Below are 12,201 nucleotides of genomic sequence, written 5' to 3'. Positions count from 1 at the left end.
ATCGGCCAAACCTGCCAATGCGGTAGGTAAACAAACCGTCCCGGACCCTGACGAGCCGCTTGCCAGAGGTTGCCGATCCCTGTGCTAGAAACAACCTTGTGTTTTGTGTCTTTGCCTCTTTCCCCTGTATTTCTTCTCTAGTCCATAGTAGACTGTGCAGGGGAGTTCATGTTTCGTTTCTCAGTCTTTCTTCATCCTTTCATAAAGAATAGTCTTTTAAATATATAATCCCAATTATGTCATTTCCAAAGATATGCCTGGTCTCCAGTGAGAGTTTGGATCTCAAAGCATCATAAAACCTCAGTATTTGTCACATCTACCTTCTTTTCTAGCTGTCCTCACTGGAAGTCAAGCAGGAAGCCACTGGTTTCTACAGCTGATTAAAAATAAACAAAATATACATGAGGATTTAAGATATAATCACATGCGGTGAATGTAATGTGAGTTCCTGCCAAATACTTAAGATTTCACCATTAAAGGTGTTTAATACAGTAGAACTCAGTTATGAACATCAGAGTTACAAACTGATTAGTCAGCTACACACCTCCTTTGGAACTGGAAGTATGCAGGGGAGGAATGGATAGCTCAGTGGTTTGAGCGTTGGCCTGCTAAACCCAGGGTTATGAGTTCAGTCCATGAGGGGGCCATTTGGGAATGGGTCCTGCTTTGAGCAGGGGGTTGGACTAGATCTCTTGAGGTCCCTTCCAACCCAAATAATCGATGATTCTGTGAATCAGGCAGCAAAGACCAAAAAAAGCAAATACTGTACAGTACTGTGTTAAACATAAACTACCAAAAAAAAGGAAATGTTTTTTTAAAATTTTTTTTGACAAGGTAAGGAAACTGTCTGTACTTGTTTCATTTAAATTGAGATGGTTAAAAGCAGCATTTTTCTTCTGCATAATAAAGTGTCAAAGCTATATTATGTTAATGTTCAGTTGTAAACTTTTGGAAGAACCACCATAATATTTTGTTCAGAGTTATGAACAGTCTCGGGAACAGAGGCCTTCATAACTCCTAAGGTACTACCGTACTAACAAAAAGCAAAAGTTGCTTCTAAAGTGTGTATACAACTGGGCAATTGTGTATTGATATTTTAAACTAAGGATAAGGCACTTCATTTCTGAGTTTTATTTCGATTACGGAACACCATGCTTCTCTATATTCTAGCATTATGTTACGATATTGTTCTTTGTAATGAACTACAAACACATCTGATGTTTTGCAACCAGTTTTCCAGATTAAAATTATCTAAAATATTCTGAATTATTTCCACAGGATCTCCAGCAGAGCTATCTCCTAGTACTCTCTCCCCAGTTAATCATAGCCTGGGTAAGCTGGAAATACTTCACTTTTGACTGTTTCCTAAATCGTGTGCTTCGTATATGTATCAGCATAAGTCTTTCTCCTTTTTTTGGGTGCTGATCATTCACAGAAGGGTAGAGTCTGTATTAGAAGGAAACAGTGTCATGGTTAGCTCTCATTAATTGTATCTTTGCTAAAACTCAGGTTTAATTGCAAAGATGTTAAATGTGAATAAGTGTGGTACTCTTTTTCTTGTAACTGCTGGGACCTTGGGAAAGGGTAGAATGGCTGAGGCTATGCAAGAATGATGGGAGCAGGAAGGGAATTTTACATGTAAGAATAAATTACTTAAGACGTCAGTTGGTAGCTGTAATGTTTCCATATACATATAGCTGCCAGATAATAGGGGCTGCTAAAAATCTCTCCAGCACTGTAGTAGCTGCCTAGACTTGACTTCTATCACACTGCTGCTTTAGTATGCTGGTGCACTTACACAATAGTGTCACCTGTGGCTACCTCCTACCTCTGTCTTGCTGAGGTGTCATCAACTGTCTGCTGCATAGCTGTTAGGAAGAATTACAAGGGGTCACAGACTCGCCTGGTTGGCCAGGCATGGGGAAGGGCATGTGGCAGGAAAATCAAGAGAAGCTGTGTTGGGAAAAGCAACCTCTGAAGGTGAAAATGGGGAAAATAACTCAGGGCGATGACTCAGAAAGTACAAGGAAAGAGATTTAGGTGGTGAAGAAGAGGCTGGAAGGGGAAAACAAACAATCAAATGGGACAGTGTAGAAAGGCAAGGGTTTTTTCCTAAGACCCCAGTATTCTTATCAGTGGCCCTGTGTTTTGGACTTTCAACGTAGAATAGTAAACTAATCGTACTGGATAAGATTTTACCCCACTCTTTATTTCCTCATTTATAAACAGCAGTTGCTCAAATCTACTGAGTAAGCAGTGATTGTGTGAGGGTGTTCCCTCTCCTGGATTAGAGGGCTTAGAGATGGGTGAGAATGATGAGGGGCATGGAAAAACTAATTAAGAGATTGAAGGGACTGGGCTTGTTCTCGAAGACAAACAATGTACGTTATAAAAGTGTACAAAATAAAGGTTATGGCTACACTTGGAGATGTGCAGCACTGGGAGTTACAGCTGTATTCATACAGCTGTGTAGGGACAGCGCTGCAGTGTGGCCACACTGACAGCTACCAGCGCTGCAGTGTGGCCACATTTGCAGCAGTTGCAGTGCTGTTGGGAGTGGTGCATTGTGGGCAGCTATCCCACAGAACACCTCGTCCCATTTTGGCGCTGTGGGTTGTGGGAAGGGGATGGAAGGGTGCGGGTCATTCCGCTTCCTGTCCCAACGCCCCGTGGTGCATCGCTACACATCTCAGCAGTTTGGTGCTATTGTGAGTCTGCAGTGCGATTTCTGTTAGAAATGGAACCCGAGCTGCTGAGGACTTTGATGAATGTCACCAGCACATCACGTTTGGCAGTTGAGCTATTCCTTCAGCTCCAAAGTGACTGTGAGGAATCCGATGATGATATCGATTTGCCTGATGCGCGTGACACTAAATTGCTTGTGGCAGTAACGGACGTGCTCAGCACCGTGGAACGCTCCCTTTGGGTTTGGGAAACAAGCACTGAGTGGTGGGATCACATCGTCCTGCAAGTCTGGGATGACGAGCAGTGGCTGCAGAACTTTCGATGAGAAAAGTCATTTCATGGGACTGTGTGCTGAGCTCGCCCAACCCTGCGGCGCAGGACACGAGATGAGAGCTGCCCTGTCGTGAGAAGCAGGTGGCTATTGCATCTGGAAGATGGCAACTCCAGATGCAGCTACCGATCGGTGCGAACCAGTTTGAGTGGGAAAGTCGACCGGTTGGAGTAGGTTGATGCAAGTTTGAGGGCCTTAATCGATCCTGCTAGAAAGAACGTGACTCTGGGCGTGCAGGACATTCTGTATGGCTTTGCACAATGGGTTTCCCTACTGTGGAGGGGCGAAGATGGGACGCATATTCCTGATTCTGGCACACCCACACTGGCATTGAGTACATTAATTGAAGGGGTATTTCTCTATAGTTGTCAGACGCTTGTGGATCACTGTGGCGTTTCACTAGCTTACACAGGGTGGCTGGAAAGGTGCATGATGCCGCATTTCGGAACAGTGCCTGTTCAGGAAGCTGCAGGCTGGACTTTTCCAGACACAAGATCAAGTAGGGGACGTCGAATGCCATTGTGTTCCTTGGAGACCCGCTTACCCGTTAATCGGCATGGCTCATGAACCGTATACAGGAAGCTTAACAGGAGCAAGAAGTTCACTACGGCTGAGCCGGTGTAGAATGATGTGGACGTGTGTTCACCCGTTAAAAGGGCGCTGGAGATGTCTTATGGGAGCTAGCTGGGGGAAAGCAGCATACCCTGCGGTTTATGTCTGTGTGTTGATCTTCATAATATTTGTGAAGGGAAGGGTGAAATTTCAGTGAGGATGCGACTCCGAGGTTCAACCGCTGGAGGCTGAATTTGCACAGCCAGAGAGCGGGCTACTAGAGAACCGCACAGGGTTCTAAGGATTCGGCTGCCTTAAGGGAGCAATTTGAGGCTGAAAGCCAACAGTAATGTTTGCGTGCCTTGCACAGGAGTGAATGCAGTGGTACAATGATTTGCAGTGCCCTGTTTTTTCTTGGGGTACAGTATGTTCACTTTCGCAATATAACTGTTTTAAAAGCCAAGAAATCATTTTAAATAAGTAATAAAGAGGGCAGGGGGGTAGGGTGCTGAACTGTCAGTCAGAGGTTTGATAGTCCTGGCTGGAGTGCTGTGCAATGCCTGCTGCACTTCAGGTTAATATGCTGCATGGTGATGGGGGTTGAGTGCATAGGGTAAGGGTCATAGTTCTCAGGGTGTAGTGAATGTACAGGTGTGGGGCAGCTGGTGGTGTAAGAACAGGATGTGGAGAGGGATTTGAGCAAACATGGGGCAAAGGGAGAGGCTTTGGGATTGGGGGGGGGGGGTTTGCACGGTAGTAATCTGCCTGCATTGGCTACCAGTGACTGCATACACTCGTTTGGCGCCATGGAGCTTATACGTGCTTTTTGTGCTTTTCTTGGTAGCATTCTTTCTCCTGCTTTGTGTTTCCTCACTGATGCACTTTCTCTCTCCAGTCCTGCAGGCTCTTATTCTTTGCATACATGTCATAACTGCTTTCACCAAATCTTCTTGTTTTTCCTTGTTTCCTCTAAGTTCTGTAGTCTTATCCAGGCTGTGAGGGCTGGAGATTCAAGGACACTTCGAAAAGAAACAGAAATAGAACATTTTATAGAGGCTGCATTGTTTATAATCAAGTGAGGAGTTTGTAGACTATTTGTAGCATTTTACATACATACACAAGCAGGAGGCATACAGCAGAAGACATGGTGAGTAATGGGAATGAGTGATTATGAATCGTTTTCTTGCAAGGACGATCCGCATTGGACGGGGCTAGCGTTGAGTCAGTTCTCCTGGGGTTTTGTGCTGGGAGAGAAGAGAGCAGATGGGGGGGCGGAACACTGAACAGTATCCTACATTTTCACAGGCGATTTTATCCTCAGATTATTTGCTGGGGTTACTGGGAAGAGCGGAGGGTTTCTCTTAGCATGTGGATTTGCCTGGTCCTGTGCAGCTTGCCTGTGTGGCATATGGTCCCTCCAGGCACCAGTGGCAGCGAGAGACGCAGTTACCTTTGACTGGAGCAAGGATCAGTGGTGCTCCTCTATAAACTGCGCAAGTGATCCGCCACGTTCTGCGTGAACTTTGTGGAGATTAGAAGGCGATTACCGAGGTGATAGCCAATCATGGGCTATTCCACATTCGATGCATGATGCACCATAACCCTCCTCTCTCCAAAACATATTCCATCCTTTAACATGCTTACTGGGAAGTCCTCTGGCTTATTCAACACAGTTCAGTGCTGCGACTGACTGCTTCCCTCTGGCTTGAGAAGAGCTCTGGTGCATGTCTCTGGCGACTTGGAGGTGTCTCCACCCTCAGTGCCTATCTGTTCGGTTCACTCTACAACACCTCATCACTGCTTGAGATGTCCATAGTGGCTTGATTGGCAGTGGGGTCACACCAAGTATCATCCCAGGCTCTTGTAAAATGACAGGTCTGGGGGCAGCACTGAGTGGCGGTTTCCTCATGGGCTTTGCATGGGAACTACTGCAATCTTACATTATTGACGCTAGCTGCAACACGTCGTCATGCTTTTGAGAGTGATTGATGATATGTGGCCATAGGTATAATATATCTACAGCTGGAGTGCGAGCTGTGATGACAGCTTCGGACCCCAACACTGATGAGGTCCTGCAGCTAGCAAGTGCTACTATGCTGGGAGGCTCAAGTTTGGGGGTATGGAGGCATGTACGTGATTGATTGCACTCCACACGGTGAGCAAACAGGAAGGGGATTTTAAAATTCAGGGCATTTAAAGGGTGGTACATGAGGGGCAGTAGAGTTGAACTGATGAGCAGAGTGGCTGGAAAGGTATCGCTGATACTAATACCTGGAGGACAATAACAGTCTTGGTGCACACCTGATGAGAGTGCTGCATACCTTTGTAGAATAGTACACCCGAAGCGCAGGTGTATAGCCAGCGCTGCAGCCAGGGAGTTGCAGCGCTGGCTGTGCTTTGCAAGTGTGGACACAGAGTGAGTTGCAGCGCTGTAACCTGGTCACCAGCGCTGCAACTCTCCAGTGTAGCCAAGCCCAAAGATTTTATATGAAAGATACATTGGAAGCTTCTATTAACTTTTCATAATACAAGGATAAGAGGATATACCTTTTAAAAAGCAGTAGCTTTAAAAGGCATTACCCATTCGTATAGATAACAGAAGTATCTCAATGTTACAGTACATGCTTGGGGAGAGGGGGAAGGGCAGGGTGAGGGGATATTAAAAACACTTGCTTCACAACATAATGGCCAATAGTTAGAGGTTGGCTTGAGAGGAAACTTTTTTTTGTGGTCAGGCTATGCCATAACTATTTCTGTAGCATTTGTTACTTGCCACTCAGTCACAGAATACTGTACTGGATAGACAACTAGTCCAGTATAACATTTTTTATGTTCCTGTGCAGAATATGGGCTGTGAGGAGGAAATTCTCTGCATGATTTATAGAAAATGAAAACCTAGTTACTGATTGATTATAGCTCATGAGCTATTGCCAAGACAAATCCATTTGAATCAATAACTATATATTTTTAAACATCTGTTTCATTATCACAGGAATTCTCACTTTTTTCTTGTTTTCAGACTTACAGCCAGTTACTTATTCAGAGCCTGCGTTTTGGTGTTCAATAGCGTATTATGAACTGAATCAGAGAGTGGGAGAAACCTTTCATGCATCACAGCCTTCACTGACCGTGGATGGTTTTACAGACCCGTCAAATTCAGAAAGATTTTGTCTAGGTTTGCTCTCCAACGTTAACAGAAACGCCACAGTGGAAATGACAAGGCGACACATAGGTATGTTCTAAATGTTGTAACCATCTCTTCAAGGGTAACAACACTTACCTGAATAGAGCTGGGTGGTTTTTGCTAAGTTCTGAGAGTTGCAGCTTAAATTCGATCAGCATAGGACTTGAACATTATTAAATGAGAACAATAAACGAAACAAGCAACGTTTAATAAAATACTAGCAGTACTGAATTGTGTTGTGTTGTGACTCTGGCTTTTCATTAGAGCTGTTGGAGGTGGAGGAGGGGCAGAAGTCGACTTGCAAAGCTTAAACTTCTATTCTGCTGAATTTCAATGTGGATTTTTTTTGGTGAAATCTCATGTTAAATCAAAACTTTCAAAAAACAATTGTGGTTTAAAAGTCAGTTGTTTATGAAAACTTTACATTTTTGGGAACTACCAGCATACAATTTAACTGCTCAAGCAAAACTGTCAGTAAAAAAAAAAAATCCAATTTGGGAACCCCTAGAACAATAAGCAAATCTTTTTTAAAGAAATGGAATTAAAAAAATAAAAATTACTTTTCATAGTGCCTCTCCTTGCTGAATGAGCTATTACATTAGCAATAGCTTGCCGTTAGAAATACGTTGTATGTTGTTTATATGAAAGTAGCCAATTCGGATCAGGTATTTTTCTAGACAGGAGAGCTAGTTCATATTAAGGAGGAGCAGGAAGTAGCTGCCTTTTTGTAAGAGCCAAATGAAGTCCTGTGGTGCCTGTGACAAACTGGGGTAGGGGTGGGGTAGGAGTCTGTTAAGTGTAAGAAAGGCCTTGGAGGTGAGAGGAAGTAGCAGACTATCCATAAGCCTTGTTCTTCTTCAGAGTATTGTGGCACATGCTGCTTCACCTACCACACTAGTATTTATACTAAAATGAACAAGATTTAATAAGAAAGCTAATCTACTTGTTTTAATTGCAAATATTGCTTCAAGAGAGAGTATGTGAGGAATCAACATTGCCTTCAAACTTTGATTCTGGTTGCTTTGCTTTGTCTCAAGGTACTAAATAAAAGGAAGGAAGAATTTCTTGTCAAGAACAGACTTTCTCCTCGTTCAAGAACAATGCATTCTAGGGTTGTGGGAGGAGGAATTCTTCTTACCACATCCTGCTCTCACTACAGGTGTCAGCTGGCAATATGGCCATATTGCCAGCTTAACTGATTCACCTTGCAGTTCTGAGGGGAGCGGGAGGGGAGTTGGCCCTCAGTGAAATAAAGAAGTCTTCTAATGTGTCAACCAGTTCAGTTCATATCATAAGTGAAGCTGCTACTAATCTTGTTTCAGGAAGGGGAGTGCGTCTGTATTACATTGGTGGAGAAGTTTTTGCTGAATGCCTAAGTGATAGCGCAATCTTTGTTCAGAGCCCCAATTGTAATCAAAGATATGGCTGGCATCCTGCAACGGTGTGCAAAATTCCACCAGGTAAGAGCATAAGTCCAAGATATACTAATAGAGTAAATGCACTGTCTTCCTGTTAACTTCTAGGAGTTGGCTCTTGACGTTGCCCTTTTAGGAAAGCCTGCAAGTATGCATGGGCTGTAGTTTTCTAAACTTTTTTTTTTTCTCTTCATAGGATGCAACCTGAAGATCTTTAATAACCAGGAATTTGCTGCTCTTCTGGCTCAATCTGTGAATCAGGGTTTTGAAGCAGTGTATCAGCTAACTAGAATGTGTACCATAAGAATGAGTTTTGTTAAAGGATGGGGGGCTGAATACAGGTATGAAACATTCATTTTTATTTTTAAATTTACTCTAATCAATTTTCTCCCCTTTCTCCTGTCTCACTAATGCCCCAGCTTGAAAGGCAGATGATTAGACTGCCACCACCATTAGGAATCACTGTCAGCAAATAAAACAAGAGAATACAGTTATGTTTCTTCAAGTGTATTCCACAATAGGTGTGCATGCTCGCCATGTGCACTGGTGCCAGAAGTTTTTCCCCTACCAGTACCCATAGGGGAGCGCCATAGCGACCCCTGGAGTGGCGCTTCCATGGTGCAGTATAAGGGGCGCTGTGTGCTCCCCCCACCCTCGGTTCCTTCTTGCTGTCAGTGAAAGTGCTTCAGAACTGCTCTGCTCCAGCTTTGCTGTAGCTCATCCCAAAAACTGCTTGTTTGCTCAGTGTAGAGTACCTGTAGTGAGTGAGTGCATGTGTGCGCTCGGGCTGGGGTCTGCCCTGTGCCCTAGGTTTTAAGTCGTGCAACACCTGTAGACAATCTATGCCGGTGAGTGATCCGCATGCAGACTATTTACACTGTTTGGGGAAACCCATCTCAGCGATCACTGAGATTTGCAAGTCGTTTAAGCCTTGGACTAAGAGAGAAAGGGACTTCAGGCTCCAGGCTATTCTGATGGAGTCAGCTCCGGCATGCTGCACTGAGTTGGCCCGGGCACCACGGCGTCAGTGTATGGCGACGCTTCGGCACCATCGACTAGTTGGCACCGTTCCCCATCCACGGGGCACGCCAAGAAGGCTAGGAAGAGGCCTCCTTCACTGCAGCACTGGAGTAAACCCGAGACAGAGGCTAGACCCATGTTGGGCAGTCCTCACAACTGTCCATCGCCTTGGCCGATCACCACTCAGCGGCTCTCCAACTTGTGGGAATCCCTCTGCCACCAATTGTGAAGGTCTCGTCGGCTGCCTTTTTGGCCCATGTCCCCTTTCAGGACATTTGTAGGGCTGTCACGTGGTCTTCCGTTCACACATTCACCTCTCATTATGCGTTTGTCTCTCAGTCTGGGGAGGATGCCGGGTTTGGTAGGGCCGTTCTCTGTCCCGAGAGTTTGTGGACTCCTTCCCACCTCCAACAGATATAGCTTGGAATCACCTAATGTGGAATACACATGAGCAATCACTCGAAGAAGAAAAGAAACCTTTTCCATGACTGGTGATCTTCGAGATGCGTTGCTCATGTCTATTCCACATCCCGCTCTCCTCCCCCTCTGTCGGAGTTGTCTGGCAAGAAGGAACTGAGGCTGAGGGGCGCTCGCAGCGCCCCTCATACCGTACCATAGAGGTGCCACTCCAGGGGTTGCTAGGGCGCTCCCCTACAGGTATTGCTAGGGGGGAAAACTTCTGGAACCGGTGAATGTGGCAAGGACGCACACCTATTGTAGAATAAACATGAGCAACACATCTCCAAGAAAACCAGTTACAGAAAAGGTCACTGTCTTTTCTATGGGAGTGAGAGTGTTCTCAAACCCTTATGGATCAATGTTAATTTGTCTCACATTGCAGTAAACTAGTTTTTCTGATAAGTGTGGTGCTCTAGAAATTAGAGTTAACTTCTTACATCTGATCTTGCTTACTGTGGTGGAACCTCTCTCCACCATCTAGTGACTTTGAAGTTTGTGCTGTGATTACTTGCCTTTTTGTAAGATCTACGTAAAGCCATTGTGTCTCAGTGCTGCTCCATATGGACTGTAATGAGCTGCTTAAGATGTGATGTTTGTTTTCAAATGATGGTAACCAAGGAATAAATTTGGAATGACTCTTTCAGTAAGTGTATTATAAAGAATAAAACAGCTAGAGCACGCACGTTTGGGAGATGGGAAAGAGTTTGGAACTCATTGTGGAAAACGTAACTATGCAGGAATATAACATTGTACGTGTTTGTGTAGTAAAACTGCTAAGAACAGTTTTAGGAATGGAAAATTTTTTTAATTGATTGTTGAATTTATTCCAGTTATGTTCTCTATTCGGGGAAATTAAATCTATAGAGGAAAGGGTTCTTTATAAAGTACAATATGGGAATTCAGGAGGAACAGCATCTGACCTATGAGCTGAGAAGCTCTACAGAAAAATTTGGATTACTTTGCCCCTGGGGGGAGAGGGGTGTGATCACTTTTTAAAAAAAACAAAAACCCCTCAAACGTCTGAAGTTTTCCACAGAAAGAATAGGGAATTGAGATATGAAACATCTCTACAATATGTAATTACTGTAAAATGGAATTTTCAGGCTTTGAAGGTGATATTTAATGCTGCCTAGGTTCTACTGATGCTTTGTCACCGTTTTGGGTTTTAAAATGATCCATCCCAAGTTTCAGATTGGGATCTGAGATAAAATGAGAAATTTGAGTCATGGAATAAACTGGAAGTGCTTCTGTTAGCAAGAGGTAAACTAGAGGGAAAACTGGCCCAAGTTTAGAGCTGGGAGTTGACTCAAAGGGATTGTGTGTACATTAAAGCAAAATTAAATACAACATTATTTTTAATCTCATTTAGCTATACTGATTTTAGTGCTCAAACTACAGAGAGCCAAAACTTGAAGCACACAGAGCTTCATAAAGAGAGAAGGGCGTGCCGAAGGTTGCAGTGGTAAGGGTATTTTGTGTGTGCGCGCGTGTGTTGAATTTTAAATGGCTAATAAACATTAGGTCTGGAAGATCCAGTGGAGCTATTGGTAGAGTGGCTAAGTAACTATTCCTTACTGAAAAGGAAAGGATGCTAATCTAGTTTGTCTGCATCTGTATGTTTTGACAGAGAATATTAAATTCTTGGTGGCTTATGGATAATAAACACTGCTAGGCAAGAGAACTGGCTAATCTAGCTTGTCTAGTAGCAAATTTAAGCCATTGCCAGTTTTTTATGGGCTAGGTAAGTTACAAAGCTAGGCTAGGTGAGTGAACAAAGGTGACTTAGGACTATTTATAGGTAAAAGTAAAAACAGAATTGTATGTAAATGAGTGATCTTGGAGAATTCTCTTCGTTATCTGTAATACTTAGTGTCATCTACCAGTTTCATACTTTAAATGATGTAGTTAAGGCAGGAGGATATTTACAGCTATACAGGATAATCTTGATTCAGGTAAGTAGTCTGAGGTGCCTAAATGTAAGATGATTAAATTAAGTAGAATTTATCAGCCTTGTGAAACTTCCAAAATTACATCCCTGGGAAGGTCAAGGGAAGCAAGGATGAATCAGTGCCTAACCTAAGAAAAAAAGCTTGCATTAATGCATTTCCATCTGGTAGTAGGACTGGCCATTTTGGTAGACAAAATGTTTACGTTCTTTGCTTGACATGATGATTTGTATGTGTTGCATGAATCCAAAGAAGCAAAATTATAGGGCCCAGGTTAGAACACATGAACTTGCTGTCCAATTTTAGTACTTTTTATCTGAAGAAAGATATAGTCCAGTTGAGGAGATATAGTAATGGGCTACCTGGAACTTCTTCTGTTCTGTTTTGAAGAGGACTAAATGGATTGTATTTCCTTGAGATGAGAGAAGAGATGTTTATGCCAGGAACATTTTTGTTCTGGCATAAATATATAGCAGGAGTCGGCAACCTTTCAGAAGTGGTGTGCCGAGTCTTCATTTAGTCACTTTAATTTAAGGTTTTGCGTGCTGGTAATACATTTTAATATTTTTTAAACGGTCTCTCTCTGTAAGTCTATATATTATATAACTA

At 43.4% G+C, this 12,201-nt stretch overlaps 1 protein-coding gene across 4 annotated transcripts in view; it reads left to right on the top strand.

The window, feature by feature from the left end:
• The window catches only part of SMAD2 (SMAD family member 2), an 83,878-nt gene that overhangs the window by 66,892 nt on the left and 4,785 nt on the right, over positions 1-12,201 (top strand). For all 4 annotated transcript variants that reach the window (XM_032798446.2, XM_032798444.2, XM_075066842.1 and 1 more), the window contains 4 exons: positions 1,279-1,332; positions 6,588-6,800; positions 8,075-8,212; positions 8,364-8,508. In XM_032798446.2, coding sequence (XP_032654337.1) covers positions 1,279-1,332; positions 6,588-6,800; positions 8,075-8,212; positions 8,364-8,508 — 550 coding nt within the window. The remainder of the gene's footprint in view (positions 1-1,278; positions 1,333-6,587; positions 6,801-8,074; positions 8,213-8,363; positions 8,509-12,201) is intronic.

The sequence above is a fragment of the Chelonoidis abingdonii genome, chromosome 6 (assembly GCF_003597395.2).
Source record: "Chelonoidis abingdonii isolate Lonesome George chromosome 6, CheloAbing_2.0, whole genome shotgun sequence".
Classification (NCBI taxonomy): domain Eukaryota; kingdom Metazoa; phylum Chordata; order Testudines; family Testudinidae; genus Chelonoidis; species Chelonoidis abingdonii.
The sequence above is the reverse complement of the archived record's forward strand: the minus strand, read 5'-3'. Positions and strand labels throughout refer to the sequence as shown.